The 12,228-nt window shown below is 47.6% G+C and overlaps 1 protein-coding gene across 1 annotated transcript in view; it reads right to left on the bottom strand.

Moving 5' to 3' along the window:
• Nucleotides 1-12,228, bottom strand: part of LOC101102109 (deleted in malignant brain tumors 1 protein) — a 75,183-nt gene that overhangs the window by 55,313 nt on the left and 7,642 nt on the right. The window contains 3 exon segments of the mRNA XM_042238611.1: nt 1,200-1,595; nt 8,778-8,821; nt 11,884-12,216. Coding sequence (XP_042094545.1) covers nt 1,200-1,595; nt 8,778-8,821; nt 11,884-12,216 — 773 coding nt within the window.

Here is a 12,228-nt window from a genome sequence, read left to right as displayed (position 1 = left end):
TATATATATATATATATATATATATATATATTTAATGTGGACCATTTTTTAAGTCTTTATTGAATTTGTTACAATATCGCTTCTGTTTTATGTGTTGTTTTTTTGGCCACAAGGCATGTGGGATCGGAGCTTTGACCTGGAAGGTGAAGTTTTAACCTCTAGACCGCTGTGGGAGTCTCTATCCCAAAGTACTTTGAAAAGCTGTCACAAGGCAATTAAAATCAGCCATTTTAGTTTACTGATTCTCTGGTGTTAGACGACTGAGTGAGGAAAATGGTGTAAAAACTGCCCAAAATGCAGCCCTTTGTCAGGTACTGATACTCTGCAGGTGCTATCCAAAAGACAGCTTGAAGGAGCCCTTTCAGCAATCCTGCCAGAAAACAAGCAGTCTCCTCATTTTACAGATGAAGAAACTGAGGCTCCAAGAACTTAAAAGTTGCTCAGATGCTGTCTGAGTGTCATCACCAGCTCAGAGATCCAGACTCAAGTCTGCCCAGCTCTGCAGTCTTCCTTAGACTTAACACATTGGCTGCCCCTTTAAACGAAGACCTTTACAAATACTCCTTAAAAATCCCCATAATTAATCATGTTTTTTTCATATGTCTGTATGCAGTAAGGTACACATTCCTTTGGTAATTCTTACTCTCAAATTAGAAAATTTTAAGATTTTATTCTGGGAATCAGTTAAAATCTTATTTGTTCAACCAACTTAGAAGGGATAAGTGAAGTGAAGTGAAGTGGTTTAGCTGTGTCCAACACTTTGTGACCCCATGGACTATATAGTCCATGGAATTCTCCAGGCCAGAATACTGGAGTGAGTAGCTGTTCCCTTCTCCAGGGTATCTTCCCAACCCAGGGATCCAACCCAGGTCTCCTGCATTGCAGGTAGATTCTTTACCAGCTGAGCCACAGGGAAGCCCTAAAGGGATAAAGCAAACATCAAATGCTATATGTTTGAGGATCTTGTCTTCAACCCTGGTGGTGGCGGTTTAGTTTCTAAGTCCTGTCCAACTCTTGCAACCCCATGGACTGTGGCCTCCAGGTCCATGGGATTTCCCAGGCAGGAATACTGGAGTGGGTTGCTGGCTCCTTCTCCAGGAGACTGTCCCAACCCAGGGATTGATCCTGCATCTCGTGCTTGGCAGGCAGGTTCTTAAGCGCAGAGCCACCAGGGAAGCCCGTCTTTGTCCCTGGCTGACTCTGAATTCTATCAGGGTGGTCCTGAGGCACTTGGGTGGTGACCGGCGGGAGGAGGAGAGGCTACCTGAGCAGATGACCCCAGCGTCCTCGTGGTGGCCACAGTTGTGCTCCGACCAGCCCGAATGGGCACACTGGCCCAGGTAGCGCTCCGCCCCAGCGCATTGCAGGTTATCCAGGAAGATGTCTCCAGAGCCCGGGCCGAAGTGGGCCTTCCCGAGGGCGGACACGGCCCGACCACACCCCAGCTGCCGGCACACGACCTCGGCTTCGTTCAGGTCCCACAGGTCATCGCACACAGTGCCCCAGGCCCCCTGGTGCAGGACCTCCACGCGTCCTGAGCAGCGTCCTGAGCCGCCCACCAGCCGCAGCTCCGGCCAGTCCCCTGCAGACAGAGACTGGGTGAGCTTAGCCTCCTGGGCACATGCTCACTCCTCTGAGGCTAGCTGAGCTCCTCACCCCACACGACTGCTCGGGATGGAGAACTCAGTAAAAGGTCAGTCAACTAGTCACGAAAGTAAAAGAAAAAAATGTCACTAAAGTGACACTAAAGTCACTAAAACTGTCAAAACAACATTTAGCCTAAAACATGCATTAAATGAACATCTATTGGGCCAGAGCTACATGCCAACCTGTGTTGGCTAAATGCAGAAAAACAGAATAACTTGCGCAGGGATTTGTGATTTTCTGAAGTGCTTTTGTGTGTGTATATGTGTTTGTGTGTCCACCTACAACTTCATAGTAACTCAGGAAGATAAGCCACTTTTATCTCTGAGGACACTGATGGCTGGAGAAGCAAAGTGCACGCGTGCATGCTAAGTTGCTTCTGTCGTGTCCTGCTCTTTGTGACACCATGGACTACAGCCTGTCTGGCTTCTCTGTCCATGGGATTTTCCAGATGAGGAGACTGGAGTGGGTTGCCGTTTCCTTCTCCAGGGGATCCTCCTGATCCAGAGATCAAACCTGCAGCTCCTACGGCTCCTGCTTTGCAGGCAGATACTTTACGGGTGAGCCACTGAGGAAGCCCAGAGAAGCAAAGTGACTTAGCCTAAATCCCGTGTCCGGTCAGTAGCTGATCACAACTCGTTCTCCTGATTCCGAAGTTCACTATTTTTCTTCTCTCTGCTATTCTAGCTCACTGCCCCTGGAATGCGTCTGGCACTCTACTCACTTGGAATAAGTGTATTAGTGATAGAGGTGTGAGGATAACAATGAGCAGGACAGGCCGTAGAAAGAAACGGCAGAAACCCACTGGAGGGTGCTTATAAGTTCCTTGGACTTTGATGACTCCGAAAAGTGCTGAAAAAATGAATTCTGCTCATCCTAGGATCCTAGAGCCAAAAGATCCCAAGAGCTGTGAATGGCCCTGCAAAGTCTGCACAGGGTCAGCCGGCAAATATTTGCAAGTAGACGAACCACTTGCAGTCGGTCCAGCCTCTGCCTACGAAGCAGTTACAGATGAAGACATAAACACAGCCACCCAGAGGCAAGGACAATGGGTGTGTGCGTGTGTTCCATGGCTTACCTGGTCTTGCTGTTACCATTCTGGGTGTTGCTGTTGGGATTGCTGTGGATACAAGAAGACACCCTTGAGTAAAATGGGAGGATGCAGACAAGTCTGAGTTTAGTCTCCACTAAATGCCAAAATTCTGGCTGATTCATTTTTCCTATCGTCCATATACTCTGTGACCTCCGAAGTCAAATTCTCCTTACAGGTGAGTCTCGATGTCGGCAGGGCTGTGAGATCCAGCGGAAGTGATATTCCCTCCTCTGCCCAGCCATGGAAATCTGGCATTTACATTGTGCCATTTTGTGTTAAAATACATTCGCCATCAGGGCTCTTCTGGGGAAAACAGCTCTTTCTTCTGTAAGCTTCTGCTTTAGGTTTTTGTTATTAACTTTCCCTGCATGTGGAGTGTCTGATTAGACGCCTTTCATTGTCTTTGATAAAAACAAGGAATTAAGGAAATCAAGTGGATAATTTATCAATATACAGTACCCAGTGGTTAATGTGTGTAACTTAGTTCTACTAACTGTCTTCATACTTGCGTAACTTGTGTAGACAGACTCTCACAAATAAGGTGGATTTATAAAGGAAATTAGGCAACATGTATAAGAGAGGGCAGACTATGACAGTAAAATCACCAGGAGCAGGGACAAGGGAATAAACATGAACATGGAATGAAGATTCAATAATGCCAGGAAAGGTGACTCACTGATTAGATGTGGGGTCTGTGAAACAGCGTCTGCAAATACAAGAGGACCATCATCAGCAATTGTTAAATGCCAATCCCAGTGACTTCCCCTGGCCCACCTTGTGCCCCAGAGTATCTCCTTTGTGTTTAACAGCATGTTCCCCGAGCTCACTCAGTGAGACCCCCTGGCACTTGCTAAGATTACAGAGATTTATGAGCAGCTTCCTGGACACAGAGGATGCTGGAACTCTTCACCAGTTCAGACTCTTTCCTCTTTGTGGTAAACAGTACAGGACCCATCGCAGCATGTCCTCGGGACAACTCCTCTGTCCACGGGATTCTCCAGGCAAGAATGCTGGAGTGAGTGGCCGTGCCCTTCTCCAGGGGATCTTCCCGACCCAGGGACTGAACTCGCATCTCTTACATCTTCTGCACTGGCAGGTGGGTTCTTTACCACTAGCGCCACCATGCTTTATTTGTCCTTGAATTATGCCATGTGTTTGTCTTGAAGTACTTCTAGGTTGTACATGAGACTCCCTTAGGCTGGGATCACACCTTCTTCTGTAGACACCCACCTAGTACTCACAGTAACTTCAGCAGTGGCTTCCTAGTGGGCTGCCTGCCATCAGATGGTTACATGAGAAAGAACAGCCCGTGATGAGGCTGCCAATTACTGAGTGTTTATCACGTGCATCACTGTGCAGAGGGCTCTACTTGGCATCTTTTCCGGGAATGCTCACAGCAAACCTAAGAAGTAAGGCTCTCTTCTCCCCGTTACACAGGGACAGGACCAAGGCATGGAGAGGCTGAGTCTCTTGCCCAAAATCCCAGAGTCCCTAGACAGACAGCCCAGCTCCAGATCGTTTTCCCTTAACCACCCTTTCTTACCTTTGGCTTCAGAGTAATAATATGCTGCAAAGTTTTTCCCTATGTTGTTGTAGCTTCGGTAGTACACGAGCGTCAGTGAGCTGGAGGACGACGAGTAGGTGAGATAGGTTCCAGAGCAGGTCTTCCCCAGGGACTTTGCTGAGGTTGGAGGGCCATCCAGGATTTCAAAATACTCATTGGTGCAGTCTAAGCTGGGGAAGCAAGCACCATGGGAGCTTTAGTCTCTCCCTCAGCAGATCTCAGAGGTCTGCTGTGAGGCAGACTATTCTGCTGCTATCAAGAGGCTGGGGCAAGATCAAAAGGCTGTCATCATTCGAACATAGTGTGTGTGTGTGTGTGTGCGTATGTGTGTGTGTGTGTGTATGTGTGTGTGTGTATGTGAAGTCCCTCAGTCATGTCCGACTCTTTGCCACCCCATGAACTGTAGCCTGCCAGGCTTCTCTGTCCACAGAATTCTCCTGGCAAGAACACTGGAGTGGGTGGCCATTCCCTTTTCCAGGGGATCTTCCCAACCCAGGGATCGAGCCCAGGTCTTCTGCACTGCAGGCAGATTCTTTACTGCCTGAGTCACCAGGGTGGGCCCAAACATAGTAGATTCCTTTTACCCCATTTTTTCTGAGAGCCATTACCCTTGGGAATGGGATTTTAACTAGAAGAGGGGAGAGAAGCCTGGAATCGTAGGTATAACCCTGATGAGGCCTTGAGTACCCTGAGGCCACAGGTACCTTGAAACCTGGGCCCAAGGGCAGGGCCAGCCAGCGGACAGCCACTAGGACATGGCTCCAGGGTCCAAACAACCTGCGTCCGGGCTTTCAGCAGCCGGCCTGCCTGAGAGGGAGGTGCACTACCAAATCGGCTCAGCCGGCTTTGTGGAAGTCATCTGATTTTGTTGTTCCTTATTGTGAAGTTTTGTACAGAACGCAGGAATCAGAAAACCGTTTTCACATCTCAGCCTGATGAGATGTCTCTTCCAAGTCATATTTTGATGAAGCAAAAGTTGAGAGCAATAAATAATTTTTTTTCTGAAGGTTAGTTTCCATAAACATTCACCTATGAATGATAACAACCTTGACAGTTTACAATATTAAAACTTGAATTTTCCTGTTTTATTAGGTCTGAGGGTTCCATGGAATCTGTATCTTCAACCATCAAGCTGAAATACATACACTCATACTATCAAGCTTTCTTTCTCACACCCCGTCACACACACACACATACCCCTATACAAAGTATACAAGGTGAATTTCATTATAACTACAAATTCATGGGCACAAAAATCAATCATATTCTAACAAACATGTGGAAATCAAAATTATAAAACAGTATTATCTACAATCACTCCAAAAAGAAAAAAGGAACACCAACATATACATTTAACAACACATGTACAAGACCTGCTTGCTAAAAACGGTTTTTGCTAAAAAATTTTTGCTAATACAAAAATTAATGGATATCCCTGATGCAAAGAGCCAACTCATTAGAAAAGACCCTGATACTGGGAAAGACTGAAGACAGGAGAATAAGGGGATGACAGAGGATGAAATGGCTGGATGGCCTCACCAACTCAGTGGACATGAGTTTGAGCAAGCTCCAGGAGTTGGTGACAGACAGGGAAGCCTGCAGTCCATGGGGTCGCAAAGAGACAGACATAATTGAACAAAAACAGCAAAAATACAAAAAATCACGGCAAACGCTGGCTAGGATATGGAGAAATTATATCTGTCATATGTTGTTGGAAGGAATGCAAAATGGCAGTCACTCTGGAAAATAGTTTGACATGTTCTTTAATGTACATACTACACTACTTAGCAGTTGATTCTCAATCATCAATCCCAGAGAAATGAAAACTTAAGTTCATTCAAAAACCTGTGTATGAGTGCTCACAGAAGCTTTAGATATAATAGAGGGGCTGGGAACAGCCTGAACGTCCTTCACTGGAAGAAATGGTTATACAAACTCTGGTTTCCACACAATGGAACCCTTCTCAGCAATGACAAGATACAAACTCTTGATACAGACAACAGCCTGGATGGAGCTCAAGGGCCTTAAGCAGAGTGAGAAAAGTGAATCTCAAAAGAATACTGTATGACTCCATAGACTGAAGGGTCTCAAAATGTCAAACCTACGTAGAACTGGAGAATAGTTTGATGGCTGCCAGGGCAGGGGTGGCTGTAAACACGCAGGACAAAGTAGTTACCCCCTTGTGGTCGGCAAACACACACTCTGCTTCTAGATCATGGGTCCCTGATCTCCAACACCTAATGCTTAATGATCTGACGTGGAGTTATATAATAATAAAAATAAAGTACACAATAAATAAAATGCATGTGAATCATTCTGAAACCATCCCACGCCATCTGTGGAAAAACTGTCTTCTATGAAGCTGATCCCTCATGCTCAAAAGGTAGGGGATCGCTGCTCTAGATTGTAGTGGTGGTCTCATGGACCTATGCATGCGTGCGAGTGTGCTAAGTCACTTTAGTTGTGTCTGACACTTTGCGACACTGTGGAATGTAGCCCGCCAGGCTCCTCTGTCTATGGGATTCTCCAGGCAAAAATACTGCAGTGGCTTGCCAGACCGTCCTCCAGGGGATCTTCCCGACTCAGGGACTGATCCCACGTCTCCTGCGGTTCCTGCACTGCCAGCAGATTCTTTACTGCTGAGCCACGGGGGAAACCCAGAGGACCTAGACATGGACATGGACATGGGATACAACTGCACAGAACTACACACACATGTAAGTGCACGTGAAAAACGGTGAAAACTGATATGTCTATATTCCAGCTAACAGCATTATACTAATATCAGATTTGTGTTTTTGATACTATTCTACAGGTATATAAGATGTCACCAATGGAGAAAGAAGCGTGAAGGGGACATGGAACTCTGTTATTTTTCTAGCTTCTTATGTGTTTGTTCAGTTCAGTCACTCCAGTCGTGTCCGACTCTTTGTGACCCCATGAATCGCAGCACACCAGGCCTCCCTGTCCATTACCAACTCCCGGAGTTCATCCAAACTCGTGTGCATCAAGTCGGTGATTCCATCCAGCCATCTCATCCTCTGTTGTCCCCTTCTTCTCCTGCCCCAAATCCCTCCCAGCATCAGAGTCTTTTCCAATGAGTCAACTCTTCACATGAGGTGGCCAAAGTATTGGAGTTTCAGCCTCAGCATCAGTCCTTCCAATAAACACCCAGGAGTGGTCTCTTTTAGGATGGACTGGTTGGATCTCCTTGCAGTCCAAGGGACTCTCAAGAGTCTTTTCCAACGGTTAGTTCAAAATAGAAACTTAAAAAGAAAGACTCTTTTAATTACAGGAATCAACCAAAGAAATAAATGCTTGGGATCTTACACCACACGGTGCAGTTAAGGCAAGTCCTTCTGACTTACTTAAGGTATGGAAACGCCAGTCGTATGTGGTCAGATGCATTGGCTCTGATTTCCCACACACACGTTATGTTGTCATGCATTTCGTTCCGAGGGGGATTCCTGATGGCTCCAGATGAGTTAGTAATGACTCTGCCACACTGAGATTTTCCTAAAAGCAGAGAGATATTTCAGAATTTCAGTTTTTTTCATTGTTCAGTTCACTATAGTTGACATTCTTTTTTCTTTCATTTTTTTTTTCCCCTTGAAAGGTTTCATGGGTCATTGCTTTGTTGGGTACATCGTAGGATGTAGCAGAGGTATAAACCAGTCAAAAAATCCTTGTAAACTTAGGAATTAGGACATGGCATTAGGTCTGAAGTTTGCAGTATCTCTTGATCTCAAGAGAATTTTGCCTCTGACATGCGCGTTCTGGGTAGGGCAGTTATCCAGAATCTGCCTGAACCTTTCCCTTGGTTACTCCCCAGTGCTGGGGAAACGGAGCAGGACTCTATGGTCCTTGCCTGCCCATCCCCCATGTACTCCACCTGCCTTTTGCCTGTGGAAAAGCTTTAGCCAAAGACTAAGTTTAATCAGAGAAGGGAGAACTTGCAGAAACAAAGGAGACCAGTCAAAGGAGAGCAGTTCATAGCAATGCAGTCAGTGAGCGAAGCCAGAGACCTTTAGTTCCTCCTCAAGGGCTGCAGGTAATATTCTGAGCCCTATCCTGTGAGCTGTCTTATAGATACTGAAACCCTCACCAGGTGGAGAGGTTAACTATGTGATGAGCAGAGTGTACCCATGACAGAAGCTGCCGCAGTTCTGAGAACTGGCCTCAGAGGAATCGGAAACAAACTGACCCCCGAAACTGAAAATTAACTGTACCTAATTAATTTGTCCAGTTCATCTAGTCAAGGCTATGGTTTTTTCCAGTAGTCATGTATGGATGTGAGAGTTGGACTTTAAAGAAAGCTGAGCACCAAAGAATTGATGCTTTTGAACTGTGGTGCTGGAGAAGACTCTTGAGAGTCCCTCTGGAGAGTCCCTGCAAGGAGATCCAACCAGTCCATCCAAAAGGAGATCAGTCCTGGGTGTTCATTCGAAGGACTGATGTTGAAGCTGAAACTCCAACACTTTGGCTACCTGATGAGCAGAACTGACTTATTGGAAAAGACCCTGATGCTGGGAAAGATTGAAAGCACAAGCAGAAGGGGATGACAGAGGATGAGATGGTTGGATGGCATCACTGACTCAATGGACACGAATTGAGTAAACTCCAGGAGTTGCTGATGGACAGGGAGGCCTGGAGTGCTGCAGTCGATGGGGTCACAAAGAGTCGGACACGACTGAGCCACTGAACTGAACTGAACTGAATTAATTTGTAACTGTATCAAGATGACACTGGTCAGAGCTGACTGTGTTGCTTCTGCATGTAGCCCCGTCCCTCAGCCTATGAAAGCTCTTGCCCCCCTGAATGTTGGGGAAAGGGGAGTCAGCCTTTGGACAGGTGCCACTCCCCCAGTCCCCAACTGCCGGCATCCAAGATAAGGCAAACTTTCCTTTCCACCAACTTTGTCTTTCTTGGCTTCTGAGCAGTGAGCAGCCAGACCCCAGTTTCGGTTACACTGTGTCCTACATCCTATAGCTTTGATTTTATAAGTAATAATGAATAAACTATTTTATTTTCACAATTAAGGTCAAGCTCACGTGGAGCTTCTATATATGAAGATGGCAGTGTTCTACCCACTAGCACTTGTAATTGATTGAAATTAGACCACTGAAAATCCACTAAGCGGAAAGAAGTTGCCCTGAGTCATCCAGCCTCTCCAACTCTGACTTTTTTCTGTGTTCATCTGTCCACTCACTGTCCATTTGATTCTCCACCTGCTTGTCTGTTTGTCTATCCATCTGTCCACTATTTAGTTCAAAATGTAAGGTGGCAGCTGCAGCAGCAGCTTTCTCCATCAGATTACCTGGTTGTATAAGAAGCAGACCTACACTCAGCTGGCTCCTCCCAGAAGGACCAGCCAGGCCCTCCAGGCATTACGTTATTCTAACCCTTCAACTCCAGGTGGTGCTAAGAAAAGCTTATCCTGAGCTTCTGAAAGCCCAGGATACTGGCCAAACCAGAGAAACCAAAAAAGGAAGATGAAAAAGAAAGAACAGAAAAGGACAGAGTCAGAGAAGGAGAGAGGGCAGAGAAGGTGCCCACTGTGGTGAAAGCCCTCTAAAATGATGCCCTGGGGCAGTGCCCTGGCAATGTGGCTGTGCTGATGGCCCCATGTCTGTAATGCATGTGTGGTGTCCATGCCGGGAGGCTGGCCACACTTGATCATTTGGACTACCTTCTTGAACTAATAGAAATGGAACTGGAACCTTCATTATTGGACAAGTCACTCAGAATGCAGGCTCAGAGGGGTGACTTAGACAGGGCAGTAGTATTTTGCTCAATTTCCTCGAAAAATCACTTTAGGGCCTGAGCTAGATGACGATGATCAGGGCAGCCAAGAACAACCTGGTCTCACCTGCAGCCTCCGTCTCCGCCATGACATCCAAAGGGGGACCTGTCAAACACAAAGGACGTCATCAAACACAATGGGGCCATCGGCTGGCACCGGGGTGACACAAACCACAAGGAGCAGCCAAGGAGCCGGGAAGAGACACATCATCAGGGCCCCTCCCCGAGCTCCTGAGCCAGTCTCTGGGGGTGAAGCAGAGCATGCAGGGGGTGGTCACGTGCAGGAGGGAAGACGCACTGATCCAGATCTTTCCGACTTGGATGCATTCATTCTCTTGTCATGTTATCCTAGCGCTGTATCTCCAAGAGGTGCTAAGAAAAGCTTAATGGAGCTTCTGAAAGCCCAAGATACCAGCCCAAGAGGAGAGGGACAAAACAAACGAGAAAAGGAAGACGAAAAAGAAAGGACAGAGAAGGATACGGAGAAGTGGAGAATGCAAATGAGATATTTTTTAATTGGGGAATTTGAGAAAACTAAAGACGGGACATTCTGGCTCCTGTGGCCAATTTCCATGACCCCAGTGTGGGGAGTTATGAGGCTTCAATGCAAGTACAGGAGGAGGCACTGACTGACTGCTTCCTTTGACCTGTGCTGCTCAGAGATGGTGGGTCAGGACCTAAGGTCACTGTGGCTCCTTGCTGTCCCCAACATCTCTCTAGCCAGCAACACCTGGCCTAGAACTTCCTATTGGAGACTCTCTCTGAGGACTAATCCATTCCCACCTCCTGAGGCTGACAGTCCAGGAGGGGATGTGACTGAAGTTTCATCAGACCTTGTCCACTCAGCTCTGGTCATGACTCACCCTTTGGCCAGGAGCTGGCCAAGGGCAAGGCATTAAGGGATTGGAGGTTTGATAAAGGAGAGGGGGCACAGGTGTGGAAAACTCAGTACTAATGCTGAGAGCAGGTGGGAAAACCAACAACAAGGAAGCAGTGTGGGGTCAAAATGCCCAGGATCAGAGAGAGGGCCAAGGAGAGGGTAGAAATTAAACTGAGCCTTGACTTGGGCCAAGTCTGGCCCATCAGCCTTCTGCTGCCCATGGGTAGAAAGTGTCCATAACTGCCTCTCTCATCTCAACCACTCCCGACTTGCATCTCACTGCCAGCCCCTCACAACCCCAAAGCGCTGTGCAGAAGTTTAAGAAATTTTGAATCTGCTTCCTGAGCGTGAAATGCACAGTGAATTGAAGAGGTAGAAGGTGAGTTGGGACCAAATGACTTCCAAGGGCTCTTCCTCTCTCCCAGTGGACAGTCAGCGACTCCACATCTCTAGCCGCTCTACGGGCTTAGAGTACAGAACCCATTCAATTTCCTGCAGAATTGCCCCCCACCAGGTTTTGAGAAATCGCACATGTGAACACCACCTTCCCCACCTGGTAGCAAGGCCACTGAGTATTCAGCATCTGTAAGTGGGAGAGATGAAAACATCTGCTGTCAGTGAAAAACATCCTGCTTTCTTTTCTTTTCTTTTCTCAAAATTTGGGCTGCACTGGTTCTTTGTTGCAGGCTGTCTAATCACAGTCCTCAGGCTTAGTTGCTCTGTGGCCTGTGGGATCTTAGTTCCCCAACCTGGGATCGAACCCAAGTTCCCCACACTGGAAGGAGCATTTTTAACCACTGCACTGCCAGGGAAGTTCCTGTCCTGCTTTACTCTCAACTGTGATTTTCTTACACTGTCCCTGGGAAAGGACTTTCTCGAAAGGGCCCAGCTGGGCTCTGCCTGGGAAGGGAGTGGGGTTACCTGAACAGACCACGCCAGCATCCTCCCCGTGCCCGCAGTTGTGGGCAAACCAGCCAGTGTGGGAGCACTCGTCCAGGCGCTCTTCATGCCCCTTGCACTGCATGTTGTCCAGGAGGATCTTCCCAGAACCTTCCCCAAAGTGGGCCTCACCCGGGGCCTCCATGGCCCAGCCGCAGCCCAGCTGCCGGCAGACAACGTTTGCTTCCGGCAGGTCCCAGAGGTCGTCACACACTGTTCCCCAGGCACCCTGGTAGAAAACCTCCACGCGGCCGGCGCAGCTCCCGTGGCCGCCCGCCAGCCGCACAGGGGCCCAGCCTCCTGGGG

The sequence above is a fragment of the Ovis aries genome, chromosome 22, assembly GCF_016772045.2.
Source record: "Ovis aries strain OAR_USU_Benz2616 breed Rambouillet chromosome 22, ARS-UI_Ramb_v3.0, whole genome shotgun sequence".
Classification (NCBI taxonomy): Eukaryota; Metazoa; Chordata; class Mammalia; order Artiodactyla; family Bovidae; genus Ovis; species Ovis aries.
Note: the sequence above shows the minus strand (reverse complement) of the source record. Positions and strands in the feature narration are given on the sequence as shown.